Genomic DNA, 18,216 nt, shown 5'->3' on the forward strand with positions numbered 1-18,216 from the left:
ATGTTCAGCAGTGGTGGGATTCATAATTTTTTACTACTGGTTCTGTGGGTGTGACTTGGTGGGCATGGCATGGCTTGGCTGGCATGGCAAGGGAAGGTACTGCATTCCTTCCCTCCCCACTCCAGGGGGAGGATACTGCAAAATCCCCATTCCCTCCCAATCACCTGGGACTCAGGAGGCAGAGAATAGATGGGGGTGGGGCCAGTCAGAGATGGTATTTACCAGTTCTCCAAACTACTCAAAATTTCCGCTATCGGTTCTCCAGAACTGGTCAGAACCTGCTGAATACCATCTATGATGTTCAGCCTGCACCTGGAGAGGCATGATTGGGAAACAACTCCAGTTAGGATGGTGACTTGATTGAACCATGTGATGGACATGGGGGTGCAGGGACCATGAGATGCACATGGGGGTGCAGGGAAAGAGACTTTGACTTTCCTTTGGGTGGGGAAAACCTGGGGGACTTCCTAGATGTAATAAAATTGAACTTTGAGGAAATGCCTGCTTCGGAGTCTTACTTGGCTGGATGTATTACATGGAAGCCTGACAGGATCTTATTCCAAACTTAACAGAAGTGTCTGCAGCATGGAGGGCTTTAAAAAAATTGAAATCTCCTCGTGATGCATATAAAAATGGGCTTTGATCAGGTGTTGGGGCCATTTCTCTTCACACTATCTTCAACCTATTATTGTACTTGGCTTTTCCTTTATTTCATAGTACACACTAGCTGTGTGGATCTACTATAAAAAAATGCTTTGTAGAAACAGGTGTGTCTACTACTAAATGAGGTAAAGAAAAAAATATATGCCTGGTACAGGGGTGGGTTGCTGCCGGTTTTACTACTGGTTCGCAACCCATGTGTGTCAGGCTCGTGCTGCGCACCCATGCACTGTTCAATGTAAATTGTTCTCCGTGCATGCTCCTCACCCCCAAAGTAGAATACTGGACAATGATGTGGGAGATCAGAGTTTAAAGATTTTAGTTGTGAGCCAATCTTTGCCTAAAAGGGAATAATCAACAACAAATTTGAGGACTGATTATTTTGATAAAATCATTGCCACAGAACAATATTAATTTTTAAAAGATGTTTTCCCCAGCAGCAAATGATTGCCTGTCTGTGTTTTGAGGAGCGTATTAATTTACCCTTGAAACAGTATCCACCAATGACAGATTTTTTTAGAAATATAATAAAGCCTTTAATGCAATCATTGGCGGATCAAGACAAGACACTGATAACAACTTTTAAAATATTTTCACTTGCTCAACATGCATAGTTAAATGCAGGATTTCAAGCAGTTGTTTATTAAAGAACTTACCTTTTGTTGCTGAAGTGGTATGTATTATGGGAGACCCTATAGAAAGCATATTAAAGATTACAATTTTATAATGCACTTTTAAACAACCAATCAAGTTGAATAAATAGTCCCCAATTTAGCATGCTTTTTTTAGTATTAACTCTTACTTCCTGAATAATAGCAGTATAGTTATATTCAGATTCCAAACTATGACATCATTTGAATAAATAAAAATAATATATAGAATTTCAGGAAAACAACACTATTGCTAGATGCGGGTCTCAGAAAAGACAACACAGAGTTTTCTAAAAACAATAATATGGTATAAATATAGGGATACCTCTCTCTCTCTCTCTCTCTCTCTCTCTCTCTCTCTCTCTCTCTCTCTCTATCTCTATCTCTATCTATCATCTATCTATCTATCTATCTATCTATCTATCTATCTATCTATCATTGCATATTCATACAAATGGCTGCATATTGGATGATTTATAGAAATAAAAATATTTTTGTTCGAACAAAAATATCTTCAAATCCCCATATTGACCTATTACATCTGTTTTAAAGAGATAAAATAATAAAACATGAAATTTTATTAACCTGTTTATTATTAGCTGGTATTTATTATTACTAACTTTTTAAAATCTTTAGAAAATATTTCAAAAGAAGGTGATTATATACATATACATATACATACATACATACATACATACATACATACATACATGTGTGTGTGTGTGTGTGTGTGTTTGTGTGTAGGGGTGGGATAAGTATATAATAAATCTATAAGGAAATTAGATGCATATTACATTCTACAGATTGCTATGACTGTACTGTTCCGTCTGGTTCACAAAAACAGCCCAAATTAACACTAATTGATTTCATGACATCTGTATTTTGTGACAATGTAATTTACAAACCAATTTGTGTAACATTCCATTTGCTGTACTACCTTCAGTTTGAACTATTTTCTAATGATTTTAAAAATCTCTCTCTATAATTAATTTACATTTATATATAATGTGAGAATATGTCTGCCAAGTCTTTAGGTATATACTCTGCTTTGTACTGTGTGGTTTTAACTTAAAATATGTAAAATTTAAAAAAAATGTTGAAGTGTAAACTAATGTTGCAGCAAAATAGGCATCAATTGACAAACTCAATTCATAACCTTATTTGCATTTTGCAATGTAAAACATTTTCATGACTATCCATTTAAATTCATAAGGATCATTTGGGATTAATTGGAATGAGATAATTTCCCCAATTTTGTGCTCTCCAATGCACTGGATTTTAACTATGCTGGATGGAGAGCATGGAAACTGTAATATAGGCTATAAATTCCATGTTGCCCACTCAGCATTGTTGAAATCCTATGCATTAGAAAGGTAAAGGTTCCCCTTGCACATATATGCTAGTTGTTCCTGACTCTAGGGGGCGGTGCTCATCTCCATTTCAAAGCCAAAGAGCCAGTGCTGTCCGACGATGTCTCCATGGTCATGTGGCCAGCATGATTAAATGCTGAAGGTGCACAGAGTGCTGTTACCTTCCCACCAAAGGTGGTTCCTATTTTTCTACTTGCACATTATTTAGAATAAACATGTGAGAAATTAATCTGGTCCAATAGTGTCACAACTAAATGTGAGAAATTAATCTGGTCCAATGGTGTTACAATTGTACTGACCATCCTGGCTGTTTAATTTCTTGTAGTAACTGACTACCAGCCAGTGAAAAACCTGGCATAAAGGAACTGCTGGATGTCATGTCAACAGAATCAGAAGTTTAGCAAATGTGTAAAGAACTCTGCATATAGTAAATGCATTACAATGTCAATCCTCATCATACCTGTTTGTGCCTTCTCAGCTTGAAGATATCGAATTTTTCGGAGGATAAGATGCACCGGAGTATAAGACGCATCAAGATTTTGAAGATGTAAAATTTAAAAAAAGGTTTTTGCACTCTGCAGGCCTCCCAAAACCCCTGCACGCCTCATTTTTTGTGAAAAAAAGGATCATGCAGAGAGTTTGAGAATCTGCAAAGTGCTCCTGGGGGCGAAACGAGCAAAAAATGGCCTGGTTTTTTTTTTTTTGCCAAAAAGGGACATGCATAGCCTTTAGGAGGCCTGTAGAGTGCTCCTGAGGGCTGGGAATTGGCAAAAACAAGAAAAAAACAACCCATTTTTTGCTTGTTTTTGCCCTCCCCAGCCCTCAAGAGCACTTTCCAGGCCTCCCAAATTCTCTGCATGTCCATTTTTGTGAAGGGGGCAGGATTTTAGGAGGGCAAAAATGCTGTATTCAGCGTATAAGACACACCCAGATTTTCACCCTCCTTTTTGGGGGGGAAAGGTGCGTCTTATCTCTGAAAAATACGGTAATTCAGATTCTGATGATTCCCCCATGATTTACCAGCTATGCATGAGTTTAATGCTTAGGAAAGGGTTAGGGCTTCTTTAGGTTTAAGGGGTGGAGCTAAAAAGGATTTCTTGGCTTTGCCAGATCTTCGAAAATCCTCAGATAGGTGCAGAATCTGCTTTTTAGGTGTAGCTTTTGCAATGTGCTCTCCAAGGTTCTGAAAGGGGTTTGTTGGAAAATTTCCATATGGTTATGTACAAACTCTCAGCCATGCAGAAATATTAATGATCAATGGAATCCCATCACTGACATATAAATGCATAGCCTAGTGATGGGCAGTGCCCCCCGTAAACTATATAGGCACACATGATAGCTGCATTGATAAGGAATATCAATAAAAGTCGTTATTCTTCAATTAGCCGTCTTATGCTTTTTGCGATCAAATTAAAGTGCTAGCTATCTCTAGAGAAGGTTAAAGTTACAGATGTGAGGATCTAGTCCATTTTGTTAATTTAGATTAATAGGATTACTTTACAGATTTCAAATTCTTGTTGTAGTGTATAGATCAGAGCAAGGATGGGTTCCGGCTTCTTTTACTGCCGGTTCACTCAGGGACACGCTTCAGGTGGGTATGCGCTTGATGAGTGCTACGTGCGCATGCACAGAAGTAAAAAAATTGCTTCTGCGCATGTGCAGAAGCAAAAAACAAGATGGTGGTGCTTGTGGAATTGCCGATAGAACCGGTTCAGGTGCATGTCCGGCCGAGTTACTACCTACTCATCCGAACCGGTAGGAACCCACCTCTGGATCAGGGGGTCTCAAACTCACATCCTCACGGCAGCATCATGTGATGTATCAGGACTATTCCCCTTCACTAAACTGGATGTAGGTGTGGCCAGTGTGTGATGCATCCAGCCCGTGGCCTGGGAGTTGGACAGCTCTGTTGTAGATGTTCTTTGCTAATGTTTTGATGCTCCACAGCTTCAGTTATTAAATCATCTTGTGGTAGTTAGATTCACATAAAGACTGCCTGTCCTCTCCCCTAGTTTTATAGGGGAAGAGTAACTGACTTATTATAGCTTATAATAACTAAGTAACTCTCCAGAATAAAAAAGAATACAAAGAGATCTCAATTGATGCCATTGTTTTGATGACATGGTTACATGTTTTTACTTACCAGTAGTTTGCTGAATACTATTGGATACGGTAACTGTAGAAAATACAAAAACAAAACAAAACCATAAGTTTGAACCAATTCTGTCACATATCTAGTTAGCAATTAAGAAGATGACACCGGATGAAAACAAATATTCTGCTGAGCTGTATCTAAATAGTCAGTAATTCTTTGAATGATATAGAACATAATTTAAAAAAACAAGAAACATGCTTAGTCATTTATATCATTAATAAAACAGCTGAAATAATTACAAACTTAATTTCTCCTTTTACCAACCAACCTGCCTTTGATGTTGATCAATCCTGATAATGACATCACCTCTTCATATATTTGTCCAACTGCTTTTTAAATTAGCCAGGTGGATTACATCTCTTTATAATTGCACAGTTACTCTGAGCTATGTGAAGCATTTCCATTTATCTGTCACATGTCCTGCCATTCTGTTTCATTAAAGTGTAGTGCTTCAAAATAACTTCAGGGAGTAGCATGACCTGATATATCCCCCCTTTTTTTACACACGTCTAAAAAGTAAAGGAAACATGTCTTCAAGTGTCTCCCTTGTTCGAAATTAATGAGAGTTGAACCTAGTTAATACTTGAAAAATCAGGCAATAGACTAGACTTGAAAGTCCAAATAAACATCTCAGAACAAAGCAATGTCAAAACATCTCTACAGTCTTGCCAAGAAAATTGCATGATTATGTCCAGGCAATCCCCAGGAACTGAGCTGTACTTGTGGCCATTTTTACTTTCAACATGTATGTGTGTGTGTGCGTGTGTGTGTGTGTGTATGTATATATATGTATATGTATGTTTTCTGAGGTTTTCGCGGGTGTTAGTATGTAGGTCTTTGGTTATTCGGGTTTTCTCCCGCGTAAAATTGGAAGTGTCTTGGCAACGTTTCGACGAAGTCTCATTTGTCATCTTCAGGCTTCGTGCTTCCAGGAGCAACGTGAGATCTGCACCATTAGCCACTTTAAACCCCTCCTATCCTTACATGAAACACAAACCCCCAACCAATCAGAACACACCTCCACCCAATCAGAACACAGTCAAGCTCCCACCCAATCAGCTCAAACCCCCACTGGCAGTTAAAAGGAAGAAACAACCGAGATCTCACATTGCTCCTGGAAGCACGAAGCCTGAAGATGACGAATGAGACTTCGTTGAAACGTCACCAAGACACTTCCAATTTTACGCGGGAGAAAACCCGAATAACCAAAGACCTACCTGTATATGTATATGTATATGTATATGTATATGTATATGTATATGTATGTGTGTGTGTGTGTGTGTGTGTGTGTGTGTGTATGTATATATATATATATATATATATATATATATATATATATATATATATATATATATATATATATATATATATATGAGAGAGAGAGAAAATCATATGATTTTTTAAAGTTTGAACTAAACCTACTATACTAACAGTAGAAAGATTTCAGTTTCCAAGAAGAGGAATAATTTGTTTGCTTGTTGTAAATGCAATACACAATAGAAATAAGAAAAAGGGGTATTTTGTAAGTAGGTACTTATTGCTAACCCTGCATCCATAAGTAGCAGTAACATGATTGTACAACTGCAACCAGCTGGGATACATTTTTGAGTTTAGCATTCCCCCTCCAGTAAATATATTTAAATGGCCCTGTGCTTGACATCTTGACTGGGTCAATCTGCTCTGAAAGGCTTAATTATATGGCAGATATTATCATGTGAAAAGCAAATTATAGTAGAGAACTCAGGCACAAGAAAAGTCTATTGGCAGTTAAGAAAGATCAGAAAATTTCAGTGCCGTGTAAATTGTAATCTTTACTTCAAAATGTGTATTATGACACCAAAGGAGTTGCTTAAGTATCCAGAACAGGCAGAAGTGATTATGCCCCTATAGAAATGCCTTGCTGCTCACAGAATAGATGTTGGGTGGGTGTAGAAGCAAGTGAAATTAATGGGATTTAAGCAGCCAAGTTGAATGCCTGCTGTGATGGAAGGCCCTTTAAGTGTTTCTCATCCCAGAGTCTTTGTTTATTGTCAATAAATTGAGAGGCAATTCCAATTTGCAATTCAAGCTTTAGATGATTAATCACTCTGATTAACTAATCTGTGCAGCAATCTTAGGCACATTTACTGTGAGCTAAATCAGACTGGGTTCATGCTGCACTCAAGTGCAGAGGAGTTTCTAAAGTTCATCTCATTTATTCATCTCTGTAGATTCTTGTATGTTTTCCTATAGATTATCATGATGTGTGCTCTGTGTTAAAAAGCCTGTTTATTCAGCCAGAGGGGGACGCACTAGCAAAAGCACTTAGACTTATATACCACTTCACCAGTGATGGGATTCAGCCAGTGTGCACCAGTTCGGGAGAACAGGTTGTTAAGTTTCTGATCAGTTTGGTGAACTGGTTGTTGGAAGAAATCATTAGGGCAGAGAACCGGTTGTTAAATTATTTGAATCCCACCACTGCACTTCACAGTGCTTTACAGCTCTGTGTATTTGGGTCCTCATTTGACCCACTTGGGAAGGATGGAAGGATGGGTCAACCTTGAGCCTGGTGAGATTTGAAAGGCAGCTGGCAGGCAGCAGAAGTAGTCTGCAGTACTGCATTCTAACCACTAGGGCAGGGCTGTTAAACTCCTGGCCCTTGGGCTGAATGCATCATGCGCTATCATGCCCATGTCCAGTTTAGCAAAGGGGGACAATCCCAATACGTCATGTGAGTTTGACACCCCTGCACTAGGGCAGGGAGGTAGAGAACCTATTTGAGTTACCAGGACTGCATCTCTGTGCATTAATCCAGGTCCTTGCTCTGGTTGATCTGAAATCAGAACAATAGGGGAGAGTGTTTGGGTAACAAGGTTAAGCTAGTCATTTTCTACGGTTTGGTCTGCTCTACTATGCCTAAACGACACTGGGGTTCAAGTAAGATATTGCTCAAGTAAATTCTTGCTGAAGAACTATTTCAGAGAAAGAATGCTGGCCGCTAGATCAACAAACCCAATCTTGACCTACCCACTCAAATTTCTAGTCATTTTCATAATTTCTTTATGAGCAGCTGAGCTCAAGTGGATTTCTTCTGCGCATTGAATCAGCATAGATTAAGTTCTAGATTTACCTGCCTGTGAGTCTGTGTTCTCAAGTGAGCCACTACTTTCTTCCCTATGCACACATAACAGTGTAGCTCTAAAATGTAACCTAAAACCATGATTAGAGCTGTTGTGAAAAATGCTTGCTTGCAAATATGCCGCCACACTATCTTTCTGCAACATAGCCAGTGAGGCTATTTAGCAGAACCATGAGGACTCGCCACTATCTCCCAGATCTTTTTGCAAAGATGAAGTAATACAGCTAATGAAAACATGGATTGGAAATGCATTTTCATGCTTTTTGTGTAGAGCAGGAGCAAGGGAATCTTTACTTCAAGAGTTGAGTAATGAGACTTTTTCTGAATCCTGATTTTCTACTCTCCTATTGGTCAACTGGAGGGAGAACTCATGGCTCAAGGATTGGATCTTTTTGAAGTGTTAGCTCCACTTTATAATGCCTTGGTAAGACCATACTTGGAATACTGCATTCAGTTTTGGTCACTCCAATATAAACTCTGGAAAAAGTGTAGAAAAGAGCAACAAAGATAATTACAGGACTGAAGGCTAAAATATATAAAGGGTGGTTGCAGGAATTGAGTATCTCTAGTTTAATGGAAAGAAGGACTAGGGGGGATAGCAGTGTTCCGATATCTCAGGGGCTGCCACGAAAAGAGAGGGTCAACCTATTCTCCAAAGCACCCAAAATCAAAACAAGAAGCAATGGATCGAAACTAATCAAGGAGAGAAGCAACCTGGAATTAAGGAGAAATGTCCCAACAGTGAGAACAATTAACCTGTAGCTTACCTTCAGAAGTTGTGGGTGCTTCATCACTGTAGGTTTTTAAGAAAAGATTGGTCAGCCACCTGTTTGAAATGGTATAGTTTCCTGCTTGAGCAGGAGGTTGGACTAGAAGACCTCCAAAGTCCCTGCCAACTTTGGGTTATTTCTACCTCTTTCCTTCTTTCCTCCTCTCCATCAATTCTTTCAGCAGAAAAGCTAGCATAATTTGCCTATTCATGAATCACTGCATATATACAGTCTGCCCTTACTCCAGATGCTTCTTCTATCATTATATCCCTACAAGAATCTTGTACAATAGAAGGGGCTGAGAAGCGATGCCTGATCAAAATCATTTACCAAACTGAGAATTCAAACTTGGCTTCATCCATGATTTCATACAGCCTCTCTGCCTCAAAGGTAGCCTATGCATCCCCAAATGGAGATACATGTCCATGGTTGTGATCATGTGTACCTGAGAACGTTTAGAAGTACTGTTATCAGCCAGTCCTCGTATAGATGAGAAAAATCAAAACAGTATTTATCATTCTAGGCAGAGAAAAACAGCTCTTTTGTATGACAAATGAGGTCTGGGGTTGTTTTCGTATTATTCAGTCTCACTTTAGTATGTAACGAGCTTGACCTTAACATCTAACTTCTACCAGAAGAATGTGATTAAGCTGTGTACTGCCTGAAGAGGGTCACTGCAAATGCTCCCATAATGCAATTATTTTTAGAGTTTCCTGTTATCTTTTATATGCTCATGATACCACACCTAAGCTGCTTTGTTCCTGGAGGAAAATGATCGTGTTAGGATCACCAAGCAGCATTAGATTCCCACATGCAGCTTCACAGAGAGAGTGTTAATCTTGCTTTTACCCTGGATGCTATTCCACCATGAACAACATCCAAGAGAGTCCTTTCCCAAACACATGAAAAGAAGAAGTGGCTGATGATCAAAGTGCATCAGATTATAGGGTTATGTTCTGAAAGGTTATCATCCCTAAAAATGCTTGAATAATCTTCTCTTTCTCCTCATGTTCTTTGACATTCTCCTCTTTTTGTATAGGTGGAAGGCATTTGGCCATCCAGCAGGTTTTCTATAATGCCAGATCCTGCCAGCGAGGTGTTTAGATCTGGCTCGTGGGGCTGCTCTAGAAACCGCAAAGGGCTGGCCCGCAGTGGCCAGCAAAAATGGAGCGTGGGAGGGCCATGTGTAACCCCCCCCAAGAGCTCTATTTTCACTGGAGAGGGTTACAGGAGGCCGTTGCAGCTGAAAATGGAGCTCAGGAGCCTGTTTGTTTTCACTGGCAAAGTGCTTGGGCCGCCACAAGTGACATTGAGCTGGCCACACCTACCTTGGTCAGGCCCACCCTGGCCCCCGAGGTCAAACACAAACCTAATGAAATTGAGTTTGACACTCCTGCTATAGCTAGTGGAGAAGCTTTTTGTTGGATAAGTAGTGGGCAAATGGGAGGGGGGATTCTTTTATTTTTTCCCCCTTTAACGTTCATCCAGTTTTGGGCTAAAAAATAGACTATTATAATTTGTGAAGGCTACCTGTCCCTGAATGGAAGAAAAGTGCCCACCTGCCTTTTCTCTTATTTATGGCAGATATTTTGGTTTCTAGATGGGGAAAGAGAAAGCAACAGTGGTTAGATATTGCAGTCCTTTTTTCACAGTGATTAAAATGAACTGTTGCTAAAGGCATTCTCAAAAACTAACTAAGATGGCAAAATCATTCATTTGCATGTGTTAGGCTCCAACTCTATCATTCATATATATCATTCATAAATAAAATTATAAGTCAAGAAGGAGAAAATATACCAGGCTTATTAAGACCAAGTCTATTATTTAGGAAAGAAAATGCCATTTTGTAAAACTTTTCATTCAAATGACAGAACCCCAAAAGTATACAGGCACTTACTAGTTAAGCTTGGAAGGAGAAAAAAAATGATCAGCAAAAATTCTGGTTATTTAAGTAAGATACTTAAATTAAAACCTAGCCTGTAGAAAGCTGTGGGAAATAACCACATAATTTGCTTAAGTTGATAAGGTCACTCTCATCTCTAATTTATGAAAAATATTGGGTCAACACAAATGAGATTAGGGTAATTGTGTGAGCACTTTGGATTACTAGCAGCATGTCTCAAGAACTGGATTTATTTTTAAAGTAGCTTTAGTGTTAGTATATCTTATCCAAATAAGAAGTAGGCTTGCTGCAATAAATTTTAATAGCTGTGGACATAATGTATATGAATAAATATGCACTTGCAAAGAAGACAAAGTTTGAAAATACAAACCTCTTTGCTCAAATATTTATAACCCTCTTTGAATTCAGTCCAAATGCATACATTCTTGACCAGTCCAAAAATGAGGCTTGCTTTCCATCCCACCTGTTCATCTGTACCTTCCCCTTTGCAAGATAAGGGAACTTTAATGCATTAATGTCATGATATTGATCTATTACTACAACAAATATAAACACATGGGCAAGAGAGTCAGGAATGATCAAAATCTCCCCCCCCCCTAAATATCAAGAGAAGTACATTGAGGATGGTTAGTCTACTTTGAGAGTTCTCTTGGTTTCAGCTTAAGGTAATAAGATAAAAATGCCCTTAAATTGAGGTAAACTCCTGCAGTTTCTTGGCAGTGTTACTGCACTGCTGTGGGAATGTTGAACAACCTATGTAAGAGTCATGGAATATCCAGAAGGTCTCCTATTCAAGTAGTTTTTACTCAGATTTCTAAGGTCAACCAGTTTTGGCTGAATAATTGATAATTGCTGATGCTTGGACAAGTTAAATGGTAGTTGTCTTCAAGCTGAGCTCAACTCCTATTTAATCTTCTAAAGCAATTGTATAATTTTGAGGTTTGCAGGGGAGATATAGCAAACTGCAGATGTCCCTGTGAAAGTGCAGATGCCCTCTGCAAAGACCAAGGAACTAGTTAGTAGACCAGCTCTTTGGAACCTCTCCAGGTAAGGAGAAGACAGGAAATCACTTACATGTGCTCCAGGTAGCAGCTTCTCACAAGGGGAAAACTGAAACGTAGTTTTCCATGGGTTTGAACACCAGAAGATGACCAGATCAGTCATCTTGCTTATAACCATGGCAGAGGCTTTTAAACGATGCTATTTGCAAATCTCATATTAAGGAATGTGTAGAAGATGAGGGGGATGAGGAGATGTTGTCTAGTAAACAGATGGGGGAGGAAGGAGCCCCAATGAATTACTGATCAGAAAAAGAAATTTAGAAAGGACCCACCCTAACTAATCAGAAGGTTAAAATTGGCAGCAGGAAGTTTATACCCGGACTTCCAAGGTTCTGTTCATGTAGCTTTACAATGAAGTAGAATTAGCTCATCTAGTCATGTTTCCTGTCTGATTTACTCAGAAAGGCTGTCATCAGTCTAGCAAGTCTTTCCATTCTCTTTTCTTTTTCCCTAAGTTTAGTGTGTATGTATGTACATACGTATGAATGCATGCATGTTTATGTGTGTGTGTTTGTGTCTCTGTATCTCCCCGCAATTCCTTGGTGATCCTTCATTTATATGCTAACCTAATCATATTTAGTCAAGACAAGAGGTTCAAATGATGACATATACTGTGTTTGCCCCCAAATAAGATAGGGTCTTATAAGACAGGGTTTAATCTTCTTTTGACCCTCTAAATAAACACTTGGCATTATTTCAGGGAGGTCTTATTATTTTTGAGGTGCAGGAGGCTTATTTTTTGGGGAGGGCTTAACACATGCGCTCAAAAGCCCGATTGGGCTTATTATCCAGGGAGGTCTTATTTTGGGGAAAATAGGATATTTCCTGGTTTTAACAGCTGTGAGAAGAAAGAATTACAGATCTCTGTTGAAATATCTTCTTCACTGCAGTACTGTAAGGAGTGGATCCCTTTTCTTTCCCCCCTTTTTCATCTGGCTGAACTAAATTCTTTCATTTAACCAGAATATAAGAGATTATTTATTTGTTAGACAGCATCCAAATAAATGGAGAACTTTTATATCCCCAAGGGTTGCCATTCTGCACCCCTCACCCTTTAATGTCATTCTTACAATGCACTGCACAAATTTTATTTTTGCATGAGAGTAATTAATAAAGAAAACAATTAAAACTGAGCAGGAAGTAAAAGCAACTTCACAATGTCTTCATCTCAGCACTTCAAAGATAAGATAAATAAGGCTTTCCATCACTTGCTAGCCCTTCACATTAAGAAACTGGCGTATCAAAGGAAGGGGAGTGCTCCAGAGAAATTGGCATACCTCTTTTCATCAGCTCCTGAGAGATTTTAAAAAAATCAATTAAAATGTTATTCGACTGATTTCCACTAATATATAGAAAGTACAATGGCTAAAAAGATCACTAAGTGAAAAAGGAATGAAGCATCTTGCTTTCCAATCCCAATCTGTCTTAACCTATAGACCAAACAGGAAACATGAGCAGATGAGCAAATATTACTTTATTGTAAGGCTGCATTAACAGAATCTCACAAGACTGAAAATACATTTGTCCCACTATCTACTAGTTAGTGACAATTTATTTCCTAAGCTTCAAGGTCACGTGAAGCGTTAATACCACTTTATAATGCCTTGGTAAGGCCACACTTGGAATACTGCATTCAGTTTTGGTCGCCACGATGTAAAAAAAAGACGTGGAGACTCTAGAAAGAGTCCAGAGAAGAGCAACAAAGATGATTAGGGGACTGGAGGCTAAAACATATGAAGGAACTGGGTATGTCTAGTTTAATGAAAAGAAGGACTAGGGGAGACATGATAGCAGTGTTCATGATAGCAGCAGGGCTGCCACAAAGAAGAGGGAGTCAAGCTATTCTCCAAAGCACCTGAGGGTAGGACAAGAAGCAATGGGTGGAAACTAATCAAGGAGAGAAGAAACTTAGAACTAAGGAGAAATTTCCTGACAGTTAGAACACTTAATCAGTGGAACAACTTGCCTCCAGAAGTTCTGAATGCTCCAACACTGGAAGTTTTAAGAAGATGTTGGATAATCATTTGTCTGAAGTGGTGTAGGGTTTCCTGCCTAAGCAGGTCCTCCAAGGTCCATTCCAACTCTGTTATTCTATTCTATTCTATTCTTCACCATGAGTACACCCTATAATTTGACAGGTCCCAACCCTCATGGTCATCTAGCCTCAAAAACTGCAAAATAGCAGGCACAAAAGCATGATCAGAATCCTCCCCTCTTTATACATGCAGTGATGTGCAAAGGGGTTAGGACATTGATCATGACACCATGCCCACAATCTTGACAATACTGTGTAAATACTGCTGCCTATAATAATTAGTCTTCCTTGGTTCTTATTAGGGAGACAGAATATATCAGCTAAAGGCATGTGTTCTGGGGGTTAATCCTATTTCCCTTTTCAACTGAAATATGCCAATCTACCTCAATTTCCTTAACTAGTTTAGCTTTCTTATCTGTCCCACAACTGACACTGAAGTAGCATTTTTACACCCCCCCCCCCCAAAAGGCAGTACTAGAGTTAATATCAAGATCAAATATTCTTGGACAAATGCAAGAATAATTTCTAAAACAACAGCTGGGATCTTATAACTAAAAATAAGTGAACGTGTGAGTATTTGTTATTTCCCATTGCTCCGACCCCCATTTTTGAGTTCACTGTAGAAAATATTAAAATATCTATACTTGGTCTTCAACATGGTTCAAGTATTAACCCTTCAGCTAGGTAGCCCAAAACAGGACCTCAGTGGAAACTGTTCCGGAGACTGATTCCCTTATTATGACTAACATTTAAGAAGTTATCATTTTATTAGAATTGAGCAGCTGGGAATGAAGGGAAAAACATCTGTGCTGATTGAGGGATTGCAGATGCTATTTGTTTGCATGGGAGTGATACATTTTTTTTACTGGGTTAAAAGGGTTCAAATTTAAAAAAGGAAAAGAAAGAAAATATATCTGAGGGGGGGGGAAACATTAAGCCTCTGTGGTACAGGAATTTTATTGAGATACTAGGAAGTTTGGGACAGATGTTCGGGAGGAAGGGCTAAAAGGATTGTGATCATGTGATCACAGCCTTTTTAAGGTCCTCTGATGCATGTAAAAAGGAAGTGGGACAATGTCCTCCATTTATCAACTCATGGAAGACCCTGAAATGGAGAACAAATATGTTAAAACTTATTTTATGTCTTTTCCAAAACCAACCATTGAAAATATTTACTGCTGAAACTGTTTTCAGGAGTGTAGTATTTGGCAGCCACAAAATAAGGTAGAGTCTTGTGAGATAGTATCCATTTATAATCTAATAGTGGGTGTGGGGTTGAGGATCTACTGCTATAATCTAATAGCACACTGATATATTTAAGTAACACAAACACAAATCTCCCGTTAGAAGTGCTTGCATTGAGTGGGGTGAAATTCTGTGCAGTTCTTTTTTTTTTTTAAATAAAGGACTTCAAAAGATAGGAGGAGGAGGATATCCTTGTGGCACTTGAAAAGCTGTGCCTTTGCTTTCCATTACTGCCACTTAACGTTGAGAAAGGACTAGCTTAAGAAATTGCTAAAAGGTTGTATGTTTGTGTTCTTTTATGTTCCAAAGCATCCATTTACCTTAAATCCAAAGTGTTGCATAGCAGTCTTAAATGACTCCAATGTAGGCCACATATATGTGATCTCTCTATGACATTCTGCATATCGATATTGATTTGCAAAATTGGTGCTAGCTATATATTTATATGGCTAAATACATTGGCAATGTAACGTTATTTACAAAAATAACGGTTGTAGATTATCTCATGGCTTATGTCCATTTATATATTTATATATTGCCAGGGCACCCAGAAAATAGAATATACAGTATATATTGTTTATACACTGGGGAAATATACAATATACTCAAAACCAAGATCTATCCCAAAAATAAGCCCTACCATATTTTACATGTGCCTAATATAAGCCCTACCCCCAAAATAAGCCCTACTTAACAGCCTGTGCAGTTGACACCTGCCCGTTTCATCTGGTTGCTTATGGTGCCACGGCCACAAGGCGGGGCAGGATGGTGGTAGTGGTTATCTCAGGCCCCTACAGCCAGGCCATCCACGCCCGACACCTGCCTTGCAACAGCAGCACCAACAGCCATGGGCATCAGGAGACCACAAGGTTGCCAGCCCTCTTCTTCTGCTTGTTCATGGCCACAATGGAGCAGGAGGCCGAGAGCTGTGTTGGCGGCACAGCAACGTGATGAGGCAGGTGCCGGAGAATGGATGGCCTGGCTGTGGTGACCATGAGGTAAGCCAGTGCAAGTGCATGGGACAGCTCCACCATGTGGCCGCGGCACTAGTGTGCTGCCCGGCCTCCTGCTCCGTTGGAGCCACGAGCAAGGAGAAGATATGGACTGGCAGCCAGAGTCCTGATGGATGGGGCTGCTGGAGCTGCCACTGCAAGGCGAGGCAGGTGTCGGGGCGTGGGTGGCCTGGTTGCAGGGACCCTGAGGTAAGCTGGTGCAAGGAACGTGGAGCAGCACCGCCTCCCTGCTTTGCGGTAATGACACTGGCATGCCACATGGCCTTTTGCCCTACTGCAGGCAAGCAGAAATGTGACTCTCATACATGGAAAAAAACAAGACACCTCCTGAAAATAAGCCATAGTGATTATTTTGGGACCCAAAAGAAAATAATCTTATTTTTGGGGAAACACAGGTGCATATATATATCCACTGAAAGCTATGAAGAACACAGCATCCTAGGTAAAAGGTGTGTGCATGTGTGTGTGTGTGTGTGTACATACACACACCCTTTACCAAATGCAGAAATCTAGGACGCTGTGTTATTCATAGCTTTCAATGGCTGCTTCATTCTTTAAGCTACTTTCTTCTCTATCTTTTGCAAAGACCTCTACACACGAATTTTTTACAAAATCAATTTAATGGCCTAAAGTGGCCAATTCCAACTCTTATGATTATATTGTGTGTATCTACCAGATTGGACATTATTTTTCAATTTCTTTCCATTTATTACTGTTTGGTGTAGGTATGGATGGAAACATCTCAACTCTTTCAAAACACTTCCATCTTTTCCTTCTGTAGCTGTAATTGCCTTACTACATACTCACATACTAGATGTCTATAATACTTTGGAGACTCCAGGCACAGAAGAGGAGACAGAACATCCAACTCAATCCCCTCTATCAATTCATCCTATGTCAATGGCATCCCCCCCTTTATTGAGCATGTATTGTCACTTAGACCAGTGTTTTTCAACCTTTTTTGTGCAAAGGCACACTTTTTTCATGAAAAAAATCACGAGGCACACCACCATTAGAAAATGTTAAAAAAATTTAACTCTGTGCCTATATTGACTATAGGCAGGTGTTTTTCCCACGGCACACCTTACACTATGTCACGGCACACTAGTGTGCCGCGGCACAGTGGTTGAAAAACACTGACTTAGACCATTAAAACTAACCCATTGCTCCAAGTAGGGATCCAAATTAAAGCATGATTATCCAGCCATTATCATATCTAGTGCAGGAGTTTTTATCTTCTAATTATGTCCTGCTGAATTGCTCTTCCTGCTCATAACACTCAACAGGAATCTGTCTTCCTGTAACTTAAATCCTTGATTCCATATCCTGTATTGTCATGCTACAAACTTTAGTTATTAACCAATAAAAGGAATATGGGTAAGAATCCAGAGTTCAGAAAAAATAGGTTTATTATCTTGAATAAAATGGTATTTATCCATCTGCTCAGTTCATCCTGAGCAATATATACATGCCCCCACACATTTTTACTCATGTGAATACAAATTTTTTATTGTCCCTTGTCCAACCCCTTTTTATTTTGCTGTTTAAAAGTACACTGGTTATGCAATATTTATCAATAGTAATGCTTCTCCCATGTTAAGCGTGATTATGCACATGTATGTATACCAGACAGAGATATATCAAGGATGTTTAGGTCTCAGTATTGACAAATACAAGAGAATTTTGAGATACAAACAGAATTTTCAGTGAGAACTCTGTTAATTCTGGTCTATTTTGCAACAAAAGGCAGTGGTTTTAAATCAGTACCTAGGATTGCATTATTATTTTAACCACAAGGGTCCCAATAGTTACTAGCCATTCAATCAGTTGGTCTATTACAACATCTGTGAAAGGATAAAAGGTACTATGCACCAACTTAGAAGGCACCACTAGAATAAACAACAACAATACAAATTTCTTTCTTGCAAAATGAAATTTCTGGCCCCCAGTTCTTTCAGAGCACTTGGAAAAGGAGTAGTACTAATTGCTTTCTGATTATTGTTTTGAATTACTTTCTTGATAAATGGGCAGCCTTCTAAAGATTACCACAGAGGGCACCAACGTTAGAATCCATAATAAATATTAAGAAATGAATCGGTAATATCTCCAATCTCAGTTGCATCATGTTCCCCAAACTGTGCCAGATCAGAGTGTTTTATTCTTGCAAGGATATTCCTTTATTCCCCACTTTATTCTTACTACCATAAATTTAGAAAACAAATAAAAAAATGGC

General features: G+C 39.1%; 1 protein-coding gene across 5 annotated transcripts in view; it reads right to left on the reverse strand.

Annotated features, from left to right (window-relative positions):
* The window catches only part of EMCN (endomucin), a 45,611-nt gene that overhangs the window by 26,354 nt on the left and 1,041 nt on the right, over window positions 1-18,216 (reverse strand). For all 5 annotated transcript variants that reach the window (XM_087724148.1, XM_087724147.1, XM_087724150.1 and 2 more), the window contains exons 2-3: window positions 4,824-4,856; window positions 1,317-1,352 (exon numbers count right to left, since the gene is read on the reverse strand). In XM_087724148.1, coding sequence (XP_087580274.1) covers window positions 1,317-1,352; window positions 4,824-4,856 — 69 coding nt within the window. The remainder of the gene's footprint in view (window positions 1-1,316; window positions 1,353-4,823; window positions 4,857-18,216) is intronic.

Source organism: Thamnophis sirtalis, unplaced genomic scaffold (genome assembly GCF_051295495.1).
Source record: "Thamnophis sirtalis isolate CommonGarterSnake01/CBP01778 unplaced genomic scaffold, rThaSir2_p1.2 scaffold_10, whole genome shotgun sequence".
Classification (NCBI taxonomy): domain Eukaryota; kingdom Metazoa; phylum Chordata; class Lepidosauria; order Squamata; family Natricidae; genus Thamnophis; species Thamnophis sirtalis.